The sequence below is a fragment of the Chrysemys picta genome, chromosome 2, assembly GCF_011386835.1.
Source record: "Chrysemys picta bellii isolate R12L10 chromosome 2, ASM1138683v2, whole genome shotgun sequence".
Lineage (NCBI taxonomy): Eukaryota > Metazoa > Chordata > Testudines > Emydidae > Chrysemys > Chrysemys picta.
This window is the reverse complement of record NC_088792.1, coordinates 232,898,455-232,920,034: the sequence shown is the minus strand read 5'-3', so window position 1 is coordinate 232,920,034 and position 21,580 is coordinate 232,898,455. Positions and strand designations below refer to the sequence as shown.

Below are 21,580 nucleotides of genomic sequence, written 5' to 3'. Positions count from 1 at the left end.
AAATAGAATTCATCATCATTTGCTAGTTCTGATGGGATTTTCACAGATTTCCTGTTTAAGGCAGGGGAGTGTGTGTGCAAAAGAGAGTGAGACAATAATTCACAGCAACCCATAGAACAAAACTTTGTTTTCTTTTCTAGTACGTCCTCTAAAAGAATTTCTGTTCTCTTATTCTCTCTGCCAACCTCTTTGCCCCTTATATGATCCCCTGTCAGAGCAAGAGTCCTGAAAGGAAGGGTGCAAGATTACATTATTGTTCCAACAATAATGCACGGGTGCAGTATATCTGGAGAAGAGAGAAGAAATCAGCATTACAAAGTAGAAACCTTGATAAGTTTTAAATAATTTGATGCCATAAGCTGGTTTGATAGCCTAGCAGTTACCCTAAAAGTAAACTGATTTTGCCTTTTGCTTCTGAACATTAGGAGATGAGAACGCTCTAGATAGGCCATAATCACTACACAGACTCATGCTACTACTTACCGATCCCTCTAGTCAGCTCAAGAAATAGCAGTGAAGAAGTTGCATGGAGTGCTCCCCCACCAAGGAGGTTGCTATAATAAGAGGCTTTAGGTTGTGGACCATATAAGTTGAGGGGAATCACTGAGATGCTGAAAACCCTGTTAGACAACTACCTGCAATTTGTGTCTTTGAAAGTCTTCCGAGAGGGACTGAGGGACCCGCTGCCGAATTAACGCCGAAGAATGAATGAAGCAGTGGCGGCAATTCAGCGACAGGTCCTTCCCTCCGAGAGGGACTGTGGGCCCTGCCACCGAATTGCCACCGAAGAGCCTGGAGTCAGCCCTTGCCTTGGGCGCAAAAATTCCTTGTTACGGCTCTGCCATCATGCATAGATACAAATACAAAAAGACATTGATCTGCACCAGTGATGTCAATAGGAGATTTGCTATTAGAATTGGGGCCTAAATAAATTAAAACATTTTAAAGGTATAGTTTACAAATAAATAACTGTTAAGAAACTATATAGAAAGGAGGCAAGTCTTCACAAATAGGCAAGGGTTAAAATAATTAGAAACAGAAAGAAGGTAGTGGACACAATGCAAAGAACAAACAGACAAAACATAAGGATTAAAAATTCTGACAATTGACAGAACAAACAAGAACCTAAAATATCTAAATTCAAAAGCAATTGGAGATGATAAATATGTGTGTGTGTGTGTGTATACACCTACAATCTTACTTTTATTATATATAATTTAAAAATGGAACAAACAAGACATTTGCCAGTCATTATCTTGAATGCTCTGCTTGTATGTTGTGCCTTCTTTTACCCATCTTCTTCTGGGTTTTTTTTTTCTTTCTGTTTTTATATTGTATGCTCTTTGGGGCCTGGATTGTGTCTTTGTATACAGTATATCTGTGCAACATCAAGCATATTGTAGACACTACTGTAATATAAATAATAAAACAAGCAATTTCCTTTTGATATGCTATGGGGTCCATGGCTAGATTTTTTTATATATATTTTCAAAATCTGGATCTGCTAACAGCTCAGTGCTGTGTAGTATTTGTAATACACATCTACAGTCTAGTTATGCTGTGAATGCATATTAAGGATATTGCAGGTTGTGTATTATAAAAGATTTAGTCATTTATATCACATGCCAATGTACAGTGCTGTAACAACTCCTCCTTGTGCTGTACTCAGTCTTATCAATAGTGTGGATCCACTCACTTTTATTTCTAAAAAATCATGGATAACCCTGTTGTCCTGTCAGTGGTTTGTTCCTCTGACTATCGGTACAAAATTACCTTCTTGCATTTCCAAATCAAAATGGAAGTTGAACACTTTTTTTCAGAGCAGCCTTCTGAAGAGTCAGTATATCAGGCAAAAGGGCAGAAGGTTCGTGTGGGCTGAGCTGGTAATTGAATGCTTGAATCCAATGAATTTGATAGTTTGAATTTAAATCTCTGTCCCCGGTCTGTTTACATGTCATAAAATTAAACAGAGAGGAAGGTTCTGAGTTATTCCTAGGCATTTATGCACAGTCATGCTTGCATCATAAGAACAGTCATTGCTAAGCAACAAACTAATGCTTTTATCTTTGCATGAGAACGTCTTACTGAGCCTGAACTTTTGTTTTCTCCTGGTTAGGGGAGAAACAAAAATATAATATTCAGCATATGTTTTAAAAGGAAGTCAGCAAATAGTTTTCAAAAAGTCCAGTAACTTGGCTGTCACAGTAGACTTTCAAAATACAATTTTTTCTTTCTGCTTTTAAGTACTGATTTCACAATACTGTTGATATGAAATCTACATCTTACAATCCTTTTCAGTTTGTTAGTTTTATATCTTGAGTAGAATTTGATCCACTACATGGAATTTTGTATTCTTCTCATCATTTCAGTACAAGCTAGCTGGGGGAGAGGGGAGGAGGAGAAGAGACATCTGTCCTCTAAAAGAGGTTATTGTTTCCTGTATATCTTTTGTTAATCAGATTATGGCTTTTCTCTTCATGTTTTTCTTCTAGGCCCTAGATGGGTTCTTCTTTGTAGTGAACCTGGAAGGTAACATTGTGTTTGTTTCTGAGAATGTGACACAATACCTAAGGTACAACCAAGAAGAGCTGATGAACACAAGTGTATATAGCATCCTGCATGTAGGGGACCACAATGAATTTGTCAGAAACCTGCTGCCAAAATCTTTAGGTATATTCATTTCCAACAAAAATTTGCAATTGCTCATTTATATTTGTCAGTGTTTTCATTGCTTCGCTTAATAGCACTCAGTTACTTAAGTTAAAGTCCATGTCAGATGTACTGTGTTTGTCAGTATGTCCATAGGCTATGTAACAAATGATTGTTTCTCAAAACCAGCCTCCTTTTCTCTCAGCTTTTGTTCAAAGCTGCTCAGAGTAACTGGCAGATGTATGACTGACATTGCTGCAAGTTCTTTAGAGTGAATCCTTACAAGCACAGATAACGTTATCTGTGTGAGTTCTCCCCCACCTCCCACATGTAAACTGGTTATTCTAAGAAATGATTCATAACTACAAGGAAGAGAGGACATTTTACAATAGAAGGACAGAAACTGCCTTGTGATTAGATGTTTTATTTCATTCTTATTTTTATTATCCCAAATGTTTATCCCATTTCTTTTTAAGAATGGTTTGTATTAGTTGCAGCTATTGCTATGTTCGTTTATACTTTATTTCTACTTATTTCTTATATTTTAGCGTTTTAGTACTGCTTATTTTCATGTACCTTTGTTCACAATAGTTTGAACAGAATTATGGCATTACTGTTCGTTGTAACATTGTTATGTCAGTGAGGTCGTCATAACCTCTTTTTAAAGATTAATATTAAAGAATAGAAAATTATGAAGCATTTTTGAATGGCTAAGAAATGTAAGTCACTGCATTGTTCTTCTCAGCCTTTCTTGTACCTTTTCCATTTATTAATTATTTTTTACAAATAGCTGAGCAGGACTGTGCATGGTATTCTAAATATGGCCTCTTTAGTACCTTATGCAGTGTTAGAATAATTTGCTCTGACTTTTGTTCAGTACCTATATTTATGCATCGTAGGATTTTGTTTCCTTTTTTACTTCTCTTAAGCACTCTGGAAAAGGTTTTAGTTTTATCCACCATTGGACCCAGGTCATCCTCCTACGGTGTTCTACATCGTAGCTGAGGATACTTATTCTAATTTGTCTCTAGCCTCCTTGCCTCATGTTTATGTACACTGCATGTTAATTCTTTATCTGCCAAAGTTCCTACTCTGTCCAATACATTTTGAATGATATTGCCCTTCTCTTTTGTATTAACCAATGCACTCCCAGATTTGTATTGGCAAACACATTACTGCACACACTTTCTTCTAGGCTGTTGGAAGATAGAGTTAACATAATCTGTCAAGTACTGATGGCTGTGTCAGACAGTTGATCAGGGTGCTTCATCTCTTTTTTCGGTGCAGGTATTTAGAACTTTGTATTGCCTTTCTGTTCTCTTTTTAAGCTGCTTAACTAAGGAAAGACTAGGTGGCAGAACAAACTAGGGACTGTGATCCATTTAAGTGACAAGGATGAAATTACTTTGCACCAGCTGGATAGGACTCTAATATCAAAATTGTATTGTTTATTAAATGAGTGTTTCCCCCAGTTTACAAAGCACCATAATTAATTCTCTTTTTACATGTGCACTCCGGATGATTGGTAGGAATGACTACTTCTGAGACTAATCTTATTATATGAACTTTGCTTTGCTCAGTGAATGGGGGACCTTGGTCTGGTGAAGCCCCTAGGCGCAACAGCCATACTTTTAATTGTCGGATGCTGGTAAAACCTTTAACTGATGCTGAAGAAGGCCCTGATAACCAGGAAGCTCATCAGAAATATGAAACTATGCAGTGCTTTGCAGTTTCTCAACCAAAGTCCATCAAGGAAGATGGTGAAGGTAAATGGTGTATATTTTTATTTTGCTTATTTTAATGATGTCTTGACCTTCTCCTTCCAGGCCTACCCCAAAAAATCATAGATCAGTAGCGATCTGCAGTGAAATCAAGATAAAGTGGTTTCTTCATAGCAGGGAACAGAAGATATGCAAGCTTTCCCTTTTCCTTTAAACTGTGTAACTTTCCTCTTAATTTGCATTACATAGGCTGGCATGCCCACAATTTGTTCAGACACACTAATATAAATTGGGTGTAACGTCATGTGTTTCATGCACTGGACTTACACCAGTGTAATTATAAGAGGAATTTGGCCCATTGACAGCAAAATTTTGTTAGGCAATTTTTGAGTTATCAGAATGTGAAGACTATTGTGGTTCAGCATTTCCTTCAGTATTTACTCCATCAGTTAAATTTTCTCAGATGCATTTTGAGCACTCAGAGTGGCTAATTGTGAAATTTCCTCCTCAAGAAGCACAAGTACTTTAGACATGTTTGAAGGAATGTGGTTTAGAAATTGCAAAGTTATATAAATGTTCAATAATTGTGTTCTCTATACGTGCAATATGTTATTTTCTGTTAAATATTTTCTAACCTGTCCAGCTACAGCTAAAAACATACACATGCAAATAAATGCAAAAGTTTATTGCATGTGCTATCAGTTATGAACCATAGGCTTTTCTCAAGAATAAGAAAATTTAAGAGCGGAATCTAACTGAATGCAATGTTATGGCTGATGTAGGGTAATATCCACAAAGGAATCCTCACAGAGATTTTCTTGCAGAAAACCCTCCCAGTCTGTGACTTTCAGGGAAGGCGAGGACAACATAGACCATATCAATGCTTTCCATCCCTTGCTTTCATGAGTACTAAACCTATTAGGTTTAATCCAAAAATGTAACGAAAGATATATTTCTTTTGTGTTCTTTTAAAAAAAAAAAAAAAATCTTTCCCTTCATTGATTTCCCTGCTTCAAAAAATACTAACGCAATATTGCTTCATTTAAGATTTGCAGTCTTGCTTGATTTGTGTGGCAAGAAGAATTCCAATGAAGGAAAGGCCAATTCCTCCCTCATCAGAGAGCTTTTCTACTCGCCAAGATCTGCAAGGTATTGTGAAAACAGAATTTTGGGAGGTTGGGGTTTTTTGGTTTGGGTTTTTTAAGAGAATCACTAACAACTATTTTATTTAACCCAGGCAAGATAACTTCACTAGACACTAGCACTATGCGAGCAGCCATGAAACCTGGCTGGGAGGATTTGGTGAGAAGATGCATTCAAAGATTCCATGCACAGCATGAGGGAGATATATCTTTTGCCAAGAGGCATCATCAGGAAGGTTAGGTTTATATTTCAGTATTTTCTGTATTTAAATTGTGTGTTTGTTGCTTTGGGCATTGGTCACGCTCTCTTTACATTACATCCACATGGGACGATTAAGGGATGTTGAAAGCCTCCCTCTAAACCAATATCTCCAATGAACAGTAAAGAAAACTTATCTCTGGGGAGATCTTGCACCACTTTTCTGTCTCAGTCTTACCATTCTTGTTACTACTCTGACAAATTAAAGGGGTGCTTTGTGATATGCTTGTAACTCATCAGCCATCTGTGCTTAAATGTTCAAATCATTGCAGCTGTCTTAGAGAGAGAAATCAGGGCAGGGGTTACCGAAAACTTTCATTACACATTATTTCACCATACTATCAGCGTACACATTACAGTGCACTGAGACAATTCAAGGATCTAATTCTACTTCTCTACAAAAAATAGATATTCACTATCAAAATTCACTACAAGAAAACTTCACTGTGACCCGTTGAAGCTGCAGCACTGATAGCTAGTGTAAGCTGTAGCATGTTGTACTACATTGAAGGCAGACCACCAGCTGGGAGGTGTTCCAGAACACTGCCCTAGCAGTCAAGAACATAGATAAAAAGGGAGGGAGAGTGCAGGATAGTGTAGGGTAGAGGAAGGTCTCCCATGATGTTTCTTAGGGTGAGGTGATTTTATTTTTATTCAGACATCATTTACACTAGCTCTAACCATGAGCCAAATACTGATTACTTATGTTGAGTAGCTGATTGTGGAGCAAAGTACTCCCACATGTAAGGTCATCAGAATCTGGCTCCAAATTTGTTGCCTATACTTACATAACAGTCTGCATGGCCACATACACAGCAGGCATGTTGTTTCACAAACTGTGCATTTAAAAAAATATTCTAATCTACAGCACATTGGCTAGGCATACAGGAAATGTAGTCGTAGGCCCTAGGGTGGCCAGACAGCAAATGTGAAAAATCGGGGTGGGGGGGTAATAGGAGCCTATATAAGAAAAAGACCCAAAAATTGGGACTGTCCCTATAAAATCGGGACATCTGGCCACCCTATTAGGCCCAGACTCTTTAGACTTCATCAGGTCACAGCTTTGCTGAAGTTTGGGGACAGAGCAAAAGAGTGTATGCCTGGAGAACACTCAGTCCAGATACAACTTTGGGTCATTGTCAGAAAACAGGAACTATGGATATAGAATCAAAAATGAAAGTCTTTCAAGCTGATTCTCAGTGACAAATGCAAAGTGTGGCTGGTTTCGTTGAAATGTACTCTCCTTTTATTGGCCGAAGTGAGAAACAAGGCATTTCCGGAAGAGGACTACGGAAACATTCTTGTTTGCTTAAAGCATTAGTTCAAAAAATTATTTAAATAGCGATTTCACATCTATCCTGCTGGCATGAAGTGTTGGAATTTCCTGATGTGGTGTATGCCTGTGCTGCTAAGGTTGAGAGCTCTGAACTTTGTGGTGTCCAAAGGTTAAATTTAAACAATGACATACCTTGCAGTGAAATTCTGCTTTGCATTGTTTCATAGTTGTTGGTTTTTGTTTTTCTTTTACATTTTTACTCTGCCAAAGCTCTTCTGGTTGTCTAACTTGTGTTTCCTGTTTCCTCACTGCCAAAATAATACTTTCAAACCTTGCAGCACACTCTATATAAGAGCAGTGTGGGGGCAGGGAAGGAAACCAATCATACCAGAATTACAAGTGTGAAGAAACTCTTCTAGCACTGTATAAGGGAGTAATAAAGCCACACTTGGAAATCTGTGCTTGGTGATAATCATTTCTTTATGACAGGGAAAATTAAAAAGCATACAAAAAGAAAACAATTCAGGGATTGACAGATACTATTCATAATAATAAAAATACACAGAAAGTGTGTGTGTGTGTGTGTGTGTGTGTGTGTGTGTGTGTGTGTGTGTGTGAGAGAGAGAGAGAGAGAGAGACTGTCAGAATTTAGTTCCAAAATCTCATCTAATTGCTGTTTAGCTAATATGTTTGATGGTACCTGATACAGAAACATTTTTTTTTTTTTTTTTTTTAAGTTCTGGGGAAATAATCAATTAGGGGTAGGCATTTAAACATTCCCTATAATATTTGCTACTGAAGCGTAACAGCTTTGAGATTGTGCATGAAAATCAGAAATTGAAACTGGTTGATCTAGTTTCACTATCTAAGGGCAAAAATGTAAGCGAACAGCATAAATGCTTAGATTTTGCTTTTTTAAAAATATTTCAGTTTTAATTAGAGATGGGTCACAACTAGAGACCTGGAGCCACAAAGCTTAATTTGATAATATTCGGATCTAGATCCAAACATAAGAGCCCCGGCATATCTCTGTGTTATAGATCAAAACAAAATCATGAATCCAAACAACCCCAACATTGGGGAAGTGTGTCTTAGGGCTTGTCTATACTTACACGCTGGTTCAGCGTCAGGCAATTGAACTTCTGGGTTCGATTTATCGCGTCTTGTCTGGACGTGATAAATCGAACCCAGAAGTGCTCGCCGTTGACTCCGGTAATCCTGCTCGGCAAGAGGAGTATGTGGAGTCGACGGGGGAGCCTGCCTGCCGCGTCTGGACCACGGTAAGTTCGAACTAAGGTACGTTGACTTCAGCTACGTTATTCACGTAGCTGAAGTTGCGTACCTTAGTTAGAATTGGGAGGTTAGTTTAGACCAGGCCTGAGACTCATCTCTAATTTTAATAATAATTTTAATAACTTGTATAAGAACTTTCATCGTATGTTTTGGGGTTTTTTTAATATTTGCTTTTTTATGCAGATAAGTGTCCCTTTTAGAGATGCTTCTGCATTTTTTAAAGGGAACAGAGAGGATAGCTGTTACAGGCGATTTAAGCAAGGAACAAAAAAGAGGTGGACATATGATAAAGGGCTGGATAGCAACGACATTTACATAAGATGTCTTCATGAGGAGTAGGTGATATGCATGGGGAAAAAATTCTAAGAGGAGCTGTCATAACTATAAAGGGAAGGGTAACAGCTGTCCTGTGTACAGTACTATAAAATCCCTCCTGGCCAGAGACTCCAAAATCCTTTGCCCTGTAAAGGGTTAAGAAGCTCAGGTAACCTGGCTGGCATCTGACCTAAAGGACCAATAAGGGGACAAGATACTTTCAAATCTTGGGGGGGTTGGGAGGGGGAAGGCTTTTGTTTGTGCTTTTTGTTTTGGGTTGTTCGTTCGCTCTTGGGACTGAGAGGGACCAGACATCAATCCAGGTTCTCCCCATCTTTCTAAACAAGTCTCTCATATTTCAAACTTGTAAGTAAAAAGCCAGGCAAGGCGTCTTAGTTTTACTTTGTTTTTCTCAACTTGTAAATGTACCTTTTACTAGAGTGTTTATCTTTGTTTGCTGTACTTTGAACCTAAGACTAGAGGGGAGTCCTCTGACCTCTTTAAGTTTGATTACCCTGTAAAGTTATTTTCCATACTGATTTTACAGAGATGATTTTTACCTTTTTCTTTAATTAAAAGCTTTCTTTTTAAGAACCTGATTGATTTTTCCTTGTTTTAAGATCCAAGGGGTTTGGATCTGTATTCACCAGGGAATTGGTGAAAGGTTTCTCCAGGCTTCCCAGGGAGGGAATCCATTGGGATGGTGGCAGCGGACCAGACCTAAGCTGGTAGTTAAGCTTAGGAGTTTTCATGCAGGCCCCTACATTTGTACCCTAAAGTTCAAAGTGGGGATACAGCCTTGACATGGTGGCAGAGGTGGGATCATTTTAAACCCAAAAGCCAGTGAGATTTTTTTTCCTTCTAGCTGCTTGGAAAACAGAGCTGAAGGTAGATGCATATCTTATCTCTCCTTGCCTGAAGGCAGAGGTGTTAAGTTTTTTTAACAAGGTCCTTTGTTAAGAGAAGTGTTCAATTAATGAGCAAACAAACGACTGGTAAAAGGAATTTACAAGCTGAATTGTTTTTTTTTCTTTTTACATCCTTGGGAGTAGCTAGTTAGAAAGTCTCTGTTAACTCAGCAGCAGCCAGAGCTGAGAGCTTCCCAGTTTCAGTCAACTGCAGAGGGGGTGACCCAGCACAAGAAAACAGGAAAATGACTACCAAAGAAGTAGCTAAAAAAATAGAACTGGCCAAACTAGAAGCAGAAGAAAATGAAAGAAAACATCAGAGACTGCTTCAATTAACAAAACTCGAGACAGAGCAGAGAGAAAGAGAAGAGAAAGCCAAAAAGGAGGCCCATGAAAGAGAGATGGAGCTGGAAAAAGCCAAAGAGGAGGCACACAAGAGAAATATGAGAGACTTGTTTAGAAAGATGGGGAGAACCTGGATTGATGTCTGGTCCCTCTCAGTCCCAAGAGCGAACGAACAACCCAAAACAAAAAGCACAAACAAAAGCCCCCCCCAGCCCCCCCCCAAGATTTGAAAGTATCTTGTCCCCTTATTGGTCCTTTAGGTCAGATGCCAGCCAGGTTACCTGAGCTTCTTAACCCTTTACAGGGCAAAGGATTTTGGAGTCTCTGGCCAGGAGGGATTTTATAGTACTGTACACAGGACAGCTGTTACCCTTCCCTTTATAATTATGACAGGAGCAAAAGAAATTAGACAAATATTTAAAGAAAAGATATTGCATATCTGCTAACTCAAAGGAGGAATTGGCTTCTGGGCCTCTCCTCCACTGAAATGCAGTGTGTTCCCAAGTACTAGTTTTGCTGCTTTTGTGGATTCTCTCTCTCTCAGGTATATTGCAGATTTGTTATTTCATCTGCCCTCTTGATGTGATTGCTCTACAGCACGTGCTCGTTCCTTTACTGTATATACTTTACATCAGGGGTAGGCAACCTATGGCACACGTGCCAAAGGCGGCACGCGAGCTGATTTTCAGTGGCACTCACACTGCCCGGGCCTTGGCCACTGGTCCGGGGGGCTCTGCATTTAATTTAATTTTAAATTAAGCTTCTTAAACATCTTAAAACCCTTATTTACTTTACATACAACAATAGTTTAGTTATATATTATAAACTTATAGAAAGAGATTTAAAAAACGTTAACATGTATGACTGGCACGCGAAACCATAAATTAGAATGAATAAATGAAGACTCGGCACACTGCTTCTGAAAGGTTGCCGACCCCTGCTTTACATCATGCACCTCAATGTTTAAAATCCTCAAAACATCGTTTTTTCGTTAATAGCCCTTACTTCTTGTGTAAAGTGAATCACACAACTCCTGTTGCGCCATAAGGATGCACCAAACAGCCATTACTGATGGATTTAGGTTTTATGTGTATAATCTACTTGTATTATGGTTCCTCATTAATTGTGCTGTTTGCTTATTTACAGTGCTGAGGCAGGGACTAGCATTCAGTTCTGTCTATCGATTTTCCTTGTCTGATGGCACTATAGTTGCTGCCCAAACGAAGAGCAAGCTCATCCGTTCTCAGACTACTAGTGAACCTCAGCTTGTAATATCCTTGCATATGCTTCACAGGTAATATTTGTTATTTTTAATAAGCCTTTTCCCTTACTTCCCCACTCTGCGCACAGACATAGTGAGAGTACAGAGTTGTATTGTATAGATTGTTTAGACTGATCGACATTTCAGCTGGTCTACCACTGCTACCATTAAAGCAAAATAAAAGTTGTTGAGATCAGCTCTTAAAGCAGTAAGAGACTGTGTAGGCTGTGCTCAATGGCTAGGCAAATAGCATGCTGGATTTTCCCCTCTAGGACTCTTGTTAAATATCACAAAATCTATCTTGAGCTCATGCTTTTAATTTTAGTATTTTAGTTCCCTGTGCATTTTGCGTGATGGAAACCAGAAACTTGGCTTGCCTTGCTTTGCCATGACACAACTACCTGTTAAAAACGTCAGAGGTAAATTCCTGTAGTTCAGGGTGTGTCATGGGCCTGGGCATAGCTGTGTGTGAAAGACTGCAGTGTGACTACTAGAGCATGCTTTGGGCGCACAAAATATGTCACTTTGCAAGACTGGCAGTCACATCACCTGATCATGTTGGTGCTTGGAGTAATGATTTCACAACCACACACTCTGATGCAAAATACATTAATATATGGCACCCTAATTCCAGAGCATTGCCTCCAAAACCTGAGAGACAAGTCAACAGTATTGAATTCAAGAGTAAATAATCACTGAGCCTATCACTTCAAAAATAAATTATGAATTAGGTCATTAAAGTTACTTGTATATTGTGTCATATTCAATGTACAACTGTTAGTCAGGGTTTTTCATCACTGTGCTGTTTCACTGCATATCTATGTTACTACTTGTTTAGGGAGAAGAATACAGCTATAAATCTAATTCAAACTGAAACAATTTTATGGCAGTTATGGATTTGGGAATTGCACTCACCTCACTGAAAACTGCTATTTAACAACTTGAAACGTGTTTTGTTTGGATTAGTACTTCATGAGTGTCTGCCAAAGTTGTAAATTAAGGAAGAATTGTCAGGTCAAAAATTATACATTTTGGTATAGCAAGATGGGCTTTAAATATCCTTTCAGTTTTTACTATTTATGTTGTTTATTTCCACTTAGCTAATAAAAATAGCTACGGGTTGGTTTGTAGTCAGCTTCTCTTCCTGGTTCTCATGCGCTAGCACTGCAAGGTTTGAATGTTTGGCTGAAGTTCTTACACTGGGCAAATACTGCAAAGGAATGTTTAAATCCAAACAAAAATGCTTATATGTTAAACTAAAAAGTTAATGAACACACTTCCATTAATATTTGTTCTTGAAAACCCAGGTGGTTTGGGTTTTTTTGTTGGTGTATTTCCCCCCCCCCCCCCCCCCGAATCTAAATTTTTTGATCTAAACTACCTGACAGTGTCCCTTTAAAGCTCTGAGAGCTTGAAAAAAATGTCTGATTTAACAAGCTTAATACCTTGCATTCTCACAGAATATAATTAGTCTACATTTTACTTAGCTGTTCTTTAAAGAACTTTTTCCAAGTTTCCTTTCTCTCTGTCTGCTGCTTTTTTCTACCCTCTTCTGTGATATGAGCTCCACCTTGCATATGAAAAATCTGTCCAGAACCAGAATGGTGGCACACTCGTCTCATTCTGAATTTTTTTCCAGTAGTTTTCTTGGCTCCCATACTTGGAGCAGCTTAGACATTTCTGGCAGCTCACTGATGTGACTTTTTAAACTTGCTTTTCACTGGGAGCCTAGCTGGCAAACACCACAGAAGCTCCAAGCCTATGGCAAGGTTTGTTCACAGAAGTTCAAAATTCTGGTGACCAGCTGGCCACAGCTGTCCTATAAATATGTATTTAAATAAATACAAATATAAATATGTATTTCTAGGACATTTTTTTAAGGAGGTGAAATTAAGAAGTTGAAACCTCCCTCAGTTATGGAAGGTAACTCATTCTGTATTGAGGGAAGAGATATATTGGGTATATAGAGAGATTGTAATTGTAACCTATCTACTTTTATCTACTGTTTGTAATTTAACTGAAGTGTAATTTTTTTTTCTTTTAAACCATAGATGTATTAATAAGCTACTGAAAAACATACTGTAGTTGTTCATTGAAAACTGTGCATGTGTAGCAATGCTGGTAATTGTAGATTTTTAATTGCAGGTCTGCTCTCATATTTTTAAGAGATTTTAAAATGTAATTGCAACTTGTAAGATCTCTTTCGTTTTAGCTAATAGACTGTTGTTTTTTCCCTTCACGGTACAGAGAGCAAAATGTCTGTGGAATGAATCAGGATTTGACTGGACAAACAATGGGGAAGACATTGAACCCAATTAGCTCCAGCAGCCCTGCCCATCAGGCCATGTGCAGTGGGAACCCAGGTCAGGATATGACCATCAGTAGCAATATAAATTTTGCCATAAATGGCCCAAAGGAACAAATGGGCATGCCAGCAGGCAGGTTTAGTGGTTCAGGGGGAATGAACCATGTGTCAAGCATACAAGCATCCACTCCTCAGGGTAGTAACTATGCACTAAAAATGAATAGTCCCTCACAAAGCAGCCCTGGCATGAACCCAGGGCAGCCAAACTCTATGCTTTCCCCAAGGCATCGTGTGAGTCCTGGAGTGGCAGGAAGTCCTAGAATTCCACCCAGTCAGTTTTCCCCTGCAGGAAGCTTGCATTCACCTGTGGGAGTTTGCAGCAGCACAGGAAATAGCCATAGTTACACCAACAGTTCCCTAAATGCACTTCAAGCCCTCAGTGAGGGTCATGGAGTTTCTCTAGGGTCATCGTTGGCTTCACCTGACCTAAAAATGGGTAATTTACAAAATTCCCCCGTTAATATGAATCCTCCCCAGCTGAGCAAAATGGGAAGCCTGGACTCTAAAGACTGTTTTGGACTTTATGGGGAGCAATCAGAAGGTACAACTGGACAAACAGAGAGCAGCTGCCATTCAGGAGAACAGAAAGACAGTAATGATAACAATGTGCCCCAGGTTATCAGTGGTGAGAGGCCTGATGGACAGAACAGACTGCATGATGGCAAAAGCCAGACAAAGCTCTTACAGCTGCTGACCACCAAATCTGATCAGATGGAGCCTTCACCCTTGTCAAATTCTATGGGAGATGCTAACAAGGACTCCACCGGAGGCTTATCTGGTTCTGGTTCAGCACATGGAACCTCGCTCAAGGAGAAGCATAAAATTTTGCACAGACTCTTGCAGGACAGCAGTTCTCCTGTAGACTTGGCCAAACTTACAGCAGAGGCCACAGGCAAAGAACTGAACCAGGAGTCCAATAGCACAGCTCCTGGTTCAGAGGTGACTGTTAAACAGGAACCAGTGAGTCCCAAGAAGAAAGAAAATGCACTACTTCGTTACTTGCTAGATAAAGATGATACTAAAGATATTGGTTTACCGGACATAACCCCAAAACTGGAGCGGTTGGACAGTAAAACAGACCCTTCCAGTAGCACAAAGTTAATAGCTATGAAGACAGAAAAGGAGGAGATAAACTTTGAGCCTAATGAACAGGTAAGAAGTCTCTTGGATAAATTTGATAATTCATTCTTACAAGGGTGATGTTTCTGTGTAAATCAGATGTTCTAATCTAGCATTTCTTCCCTTTTCCACCGTTTCCATAGCTCCATTGAGAGTGTCGGTAGCTTAGTAGGTAAAGCATTTTTTCCCTGAGTTCCAGTCTTGGCTCCAAATGGTGGTATTTACCCAAATGGGTTAATAGGTTGTGATCATCACTCTTCTAGGGAGAACAGACCAGTGGTGTGAATGCGGCTGAATAGCAAGCAGACTGAATTACAGCAGTGACCATTCAAAAGTCAACATGTGCAAACATTTACCACATACTGATAGCTAAGGTGCTCTGATACCTAAAGTGCTCTGCAGGAATAATGACACTGCACTAAAAAGGTATCTCATCTATACAAAGGCCTGGTCCCCACTAAGCCCCCACTTCGGACTAAGGTACGCAAATTCAGCTACGTTAATAACGTAGCTGAATTCGAAGTACCTTAGTCCGAACTTACCGTGGGTCCAGACGCGGCAGGGAGGCTCCCCCGTCGATGCCGCGTACTCCTCTCGCCGAGCTGGAGTACCGGCGTCGACGGCGAGCACTTCCGGGATCGATTTATCGCGTCTAAACCAGACGCGATAAATCGATCCCAGAACATCGATTGCCTGCCGCCGGACCCTCCGGTAAGTGTAGACGTATCCTTAGAATAGGGGGAAGCTGTGATACCTTGAATTAATTCTTAGCACATGCTTATTTATACTTCTCACATCTAGAATGAATGCTTTCCCAAAGATATGTTTGCAGGGCTGATTCAGACGTTGCCTTGTTGTTGCTTGTACTGAATGTGACCTGTAGATGAGACACAAAACAGAAGGACTTTCCTTGTTCAACCCCATTAGTTATTAACTCAAAAAGCTCTAAAATTCAACCATCAGTTCCTTTCTTAGTTTCTCAGGGCAGTGATCATTTCTTCCTGTGTATGCACAGCACTAGCACTGATCCTGATCATGGTTTCTGAGTGCTACTCAATCCAAATAAAAATGCCCAGGAGTAAAGTAGATGGGTCTGTTCAAAACAGAAGAATACACTTTATTGGCTTCTGTGCATGGTTCACTTCCCAGAAATATCCTGTACAGTGGCAGGAGTGGCAGTCAGAATCATTCTGTTTTCACTGCTCCGTGGAAATAATGACACTGCACAAAAGGTAAACCCCTTTAATATGTTTTATTTATTTATTTATTTTAAAAATGGGTTATCGCAATAACAGCTCTGGCACAGCGCAATTCCTGGGGAATTAATGACTAGCTTGGGTTAATGATCCATAGCTTCAGCCTGTGCCATCAACTCTCCCAGCTGGTCATTAATCCCTCGGCAATGCTTTGTGCCTCAATCCTTACTCTGTAAATCATGATCAGTTAAGAAATGATGTAGACCTGCATGACTCTCTCAAACTCGTGTTTTTTTTCCTTTTATATTGTGCATATTTAATTTGATTCTTAGGTGTGGATTTGTTTGCTTGTTTGCTTGCTTGTTTTTGTGGGGAATTCTAGTCTACCATTTCCCCCCACCTGATTTTGGGGGATAGACCGCATGTCCTAAGCCTAAACCACTGCACACCATCTGCTGTGTCAGCAGATTCTAACCAATAGGCAGTTCTAGAGAAAAGGTAATAATCATGGAACACAGCAGCCAAAAATGCTATTACAGCAGGGCACTATCCCACTGTTCAGAGCACATACAACTAAGCATTTTCTAAGCCGCCTTTATTTCTTTTGCTTGGATAAGTCTTGACAGCTGCTACCATCCCTGAGGAGTGACTATAATTTTTCAATCCTTCGTACCCTTCAGGAGGGAAACTGAGCCAAATTATACTAATTTCCTTAGTGATTAATCCTCGGGCCTGGATGTTAATGCAGTTCTCTATACAGCTAATATTCTGTAATGCCTTAAATATAGCTAGAATGGGAGCAATCGGATTCTAAATGAGAACTTAATACTTCATTAGGTTAGAAAAATCATGGATGTACAGAATGTTAAAACCAAATTGACAACAATAAACCACTTCAAATGTACCGAACCAAATTCTCTTCTTAGTTATCCCAGTGGAAATCTGGAGTTATTCACTGAGGTCAATGGAATTATGTCAGATTTACACTGGGATGCAAGGAAGAACTTCCAAGTTTCAACTAGCACAAGAATATACCATCTGGTAGTCGCTAGAAGAATTATTTGAGTGTTTATGCCTGGTGCTCTTAAAAGAGGTAATAGGGTACTGTCATGGTTCCCGGTTGCTATCCTTTCCACTAATTAAAATTTCAGTTTCATATATTCAATGGTGAATGTATATATTTTGTGGAGAGGAAATTGCTTAGAGACTTGTGCTAGGTATCCATCCACTAAATTTAAATGTGTAAGTATACTAACTTTCAGTGAAGAAGTTTAAGTTTCAGTATTGCCAATCCCAAGTGTTCAAAAATACGTCAGGGTCCAAAAACTCTTGAGACTTTTAAAAATAATAAATTTTGGGGGTTTTTTTCCTTTTGGTTTTTCAGCCTACAATATTCATGTTTTCAAGCTCTTCTCCACAGCCATAGGAGCTAGAAACTTCTTTTTTTTTTTTTTTTTTTTTTAAATAATAGTGAAAGCGGAGATTCTCAGTCACATGACTACCAGAGCTGAGGCTGTAAGAAAAACACCAAATGTTGCAAGACTCATGAAAAAATCATGAGCTGGCAATACTGAAGTTTAGTTGAGTGGCAAGTAAGGAGATGTCAAAAATACCCTAAATGGCAGCAGTTGTTTTGTAAGAACGCTGAATCTCTGAAGATTTTTTTTTTAAAGATAATTTGAAAACCTTATTTAAGACTCTGTGAAACCCTGACCAGAATAACCAAGTGAAATCCAGCATTGAGTAGGAAAGGAAGTGGTGATGAGTATAGAACAATGTAAGCATTTATCTAACTGCAAGCCAGTACCCTATATAAATAACCACTTTATCCCAATTATAAAATCACTGAAAATATTTTAGCATCAAAAACTTTTCAGCTTTGGAAAACAGTTTCTCACAGGAAGTGCTCATTACCTAAATTTAGATCAAAGCTGGAACTATTTAATACAAGACTAGGACACAGACTCTTGTTCTAAATTCTTCCATCCTCCTGTGTCGTTTCCCTCCCCCTCTTCTTCCTCCTTTATATGTATTTATATGTATATGTATATATATTCCTCCTTTGTGCTTTTGTTACCTACTGTGCAGGTTTATTTAAGATTTTCCCCCCAAAGGGATGTTGTATTTTTAACTAATTATTCATTTCATTGTGCCATGTCACAGGAAGTTTTTAAGCAACCCCATAAGAGAGTGGTTTCTGGGTAAGGGGGAGTCTTCGTGTTCTGATGCAAAAAGAGCCATTACGTTTTCTCCTTTTATTTTTAGTGTAACACTTTCTGAACAGGAAATGCTTTGAAGTGCACCACCATACTAAAAATAGCATTCTTCTAGGTAGTGTGTTTAAACGTATACGTCTACTGAGCCCAGCAACTGACAGGAAACCTTTCTCAAATAGTGGAAAATATTTCCAGTGTCTATATACCATTTTTCCCTCTCAATGTGATGATTATCTTACCCATACACTATTAAATGGCCTGCAATTCCAATTTAAGCAATTATGGGAGGTGAGTGAGAAAAGAAGACTTGTTTTCTAAAACAAGGTTTTCATAAGGCATCATTTATTGTTACTGAGTAGCATTAGGTGTTTAGACAGTTCTCTTGTTTCTGTTACTAGACATTTAAGACACAGACAGGTCCAAATCTGGAGGAATGTAGACAGAAAATATCCTGGCAATGCTAGGAGCTGTAGATTATATCCATATAGGTGACCTAAGGTTTAAACTATACAAATGTCAAAATATGAACACTTTTCCATGAAAATGAAAACAGAATTTAACTAGAAATGTTGTACTTTGGGTATATGAGCAATATTTCCATAATCCGTGATTAAAAAAAAGAAACAGTTTGATTAGCTATATTATTGGAACTGAAATAATTTATTAAAGAGATTTTGCTTATATCATAAATATGACTACATTTTTCAGCATCTGTCTTGGTGTTTGTTTCATATTTACCTTATCAAGTCCCTCAAATAATCTGAGGACAATGTTTAAAATGCTACAAAGGAGTTAAGATAGTTGCTAATTACATCTATATGTGTGTGACTAAAACTGCTCATTACAAATTTTTGATGAGCCCCTGAAAAACAAGGTGATTATATAATGCCTATTTGCTATTGTAACTAAATATGCAAATATGCACAGATCTTCAAATATTGTTTTAAGACTGTGTCCTTCAGTAACAATTGATTTTTTCAAGATGCACAAAGGTGCTTTGCATTTATAAAATACCTTTCATGATATATGCTCAAAGTGCTTTGAAAAGAAGAAAATGAGGCACGCAGGAGTGAAGTGGCTTATCCAGCATCACACAGTAAACCACTGGCATACATAGTAGGAAATAGAACCCTGGTCACCTATTGTAGTCCCCTATTTTAACCAGTGGACCACATTGTCTCTCCCTACTGCACATACTAATCAGCCAAAATAACTTGTCTCTCTTTTTATATAGATATTGTACTTATGTAGTCTCCATCACTAGTATCAGGAAACCTCACAAACATTGACAAATTGATCATCACAAGGCACAGAAAGAGATCACACAGGAAGTCTGTGGCAGGGCCAGGAACTGAGCCCAAAGCTTACAGTCCCAGTCCTCTTCCTTAACCAAAACCATCCTTTCTCCTCTTGGCTGCAACTATTGAAGAACATTTTGCTTCAGTTTCAAACTTTTAAATCTTTAAAGGGGAGCCTCTCCTCTCTGAAACCTATTACTTACAGCTTTGCAAACCTATTTCCAGCCTTACTTAAGGTCATTCTTCTGGTAGGATGTGAATTATAGGAGATGAGGTTAAAAAGATTAACATGCCACCACTAGAAAGACAGAAGACAGCAAACCTGACATAGGATTTAACGGTTAGGGACAAGTGGTGCCAGTGCAATACTGTTGTAATCCTGTCACAATGTGGAGATCCAGGCACAGCATCAATCTGGAATAATGCGTTACTATTTTTCCTGTGACCTGAGAAAACCCTCAATGAAACATAAATATCTTCAATGGCAGCATACATGCTTCCCTTCCTGGTTGGTCCTGCAGTTGTCATCATTATAGGCCTATGACCTAGTCTGTTCCTATGGAAAGGATTGTGTTGCCACAAATTTTACATTGTTACTTCATGGCAGGCCCAGAGGATCAAAAGATGGAGGAGATAGAATGTGAGGGACCCAGATATTTGATTTATCTAGCAGTGACTTTTGTGAGTAGGAAATGAGGTAAAAGATAAAAGAAAAAGATACAGTAAATACTGTACATGTAAAGCTTTTAGTCTTAACCCTTAGAATGCTGACAAGCCCAGAGGTGTTTTACATCTTCTGGAGCTTGTCTACATGGGACATTCAGGAAATTTAAGACAAATTAACTCATGCACATTAACTTCAGAGCATTAAAGTGCATTAAAGTGCATTAAACCTCTGTGTGGATGCTCAGAAGTAAAGTGGCCATAGTTTTCTGTAGTTTGAGGAGATTTAAGATCATCTGAATGAGAGTATCAAAAGAGGTATTTCCAGTAGAGACAGGAAAATATCATTATACAGTACAAGGCAATATCATTATACAAGGCACTGGTGAGACTTCATCTGGAATACCGTGTGCAATTCTGGTCTCCCATATTTAAGAAAGATGAATTCAAACTGGAACAGGTGCAGAGAAGGGCTACTAGAATGATCTGAGAAATGGAAAACCTACCTTCTGAGAGGAGACTCAAAGAGCTTGGCTTGTTTAGCCTAACCAAAGGAAGCCTGAGGGGAGATGATTGCTGTCTATAAATACATCAGAGGGATAAGAACCAGGGAGGGAGAGGAGTTAAGAGCCAGTGTGGACACTAGAATAAATGGGTATAAACTCGCCATCAACAAGTGTAGGCTTGAAATTAGGTGAAGATTTCTAACTATCAGAGAAGTGAAGTTCTGCAACAGCTTTCCAAGGGGAGAAGTGAGGGCAAAAAACTTAACTGGCTTCAAGACTGAGCTTGATAAATTTATGGAGGGGATGATATGATGAAACTGCATGCAATGGTATGCTAGCAGCAAATATTTCTAGTGGCCGGTGATGTAACATTAGATGGGGAGGGCTCTGAGTTACTGTAGAGAATTCTTTCCCAGGTTTCTGGCTGGGGTGTCTTGTCCACATGCTCAGGGTCTAACTGATCAACATATTTGAGGTCAGTAAGGAATTTTCCCATGGGTCAGATTGGCAGAGACCCTGGGTTGTTTTTTGACCTTCCTCTGCAGCATGGAGCACGGGTAACTTGCAGGTGTAAATTGTGGATTCTCTGTAATTTGAAGTCTTTAAATCATGATTTGAGGACTTCAGTAGCTCAGGCAGAGGTTAGAGGTTTATTACAGGAGTGGGTGGGTGGGGTTCTGTGACCTGCAATGTGCAGGAGGTCAGACAGATAATCATGATGGTCCATTCTAGCCTTAAAGTCTATGAGTCTGAAGTTAAAATGTGTTCTAACTTATGCCTATAATGTCACAGCTTTAGTTAATTCATCTTAACTTTCCTGAGTGTCCCCATATAGACAAGCCCCAGGGACTCACTAGGTTCCTGGCTTGCAGGGAAGGATGCTAGGGAATGCTGTGTAAGAAAGGAAGGGACTTGAGTTAGGACTCCTGGGCAGGATCAGTCCCACCCCCAACCCAGTTTATCTTCTTACTCTGCTCTGCCTACCCCGCTGCTAGACCCTTGCTTCCCTGTGACTGGGGTGGAGATTTCCTGGTAAAGATCAGAAGCA

General features: G+C 39.1%; 1 protein-coding gene across 15 annotated transcripts in view; it reads left to right on the top strand.

Annotated features, from left to right (window-relative positions):
• NCOA2 (nuclear receptor coactivator 2) overlaps positions 1–21,580 on the top strand; it is a 254,946-nt gene that overhangs the window by 193,344 nt on the left and 40,022 nt on the right. For 13 of the 15 annotated variants that reach the window (XM_065582109.1, XM_065582105.1, XM_065582108.1 and 10 more), the window contains 6 exons: positions 2,493–2,670; positions 4,230–4,415; positions 5,418–5,519; positions 5,608–5,748; positions 11,055–11,202; positions 13,417–14,686. In XM_065582109.1, coding sequence (XP_065438181.1) covers positions 2,493–2,670; positions 4,230–4,415; positions 5,418–5,519; positions 5,608–5,748; positions 11,055–11,202; positions 13,417–14,686 — 2,025 coding nt within the window. The remainder of the gene's footprint in view (positions 1–2,492; positions 2,671–4,229; positions 4,416–5,417; positions 5,520–5,607; positions 5,749–11,054; positions 11,203–13,416; positions 14,687–21,580) is intronic. The other 2 variants (XM_008165291.4, XM_065582117.1) reach the window with 1 other exon arrangement.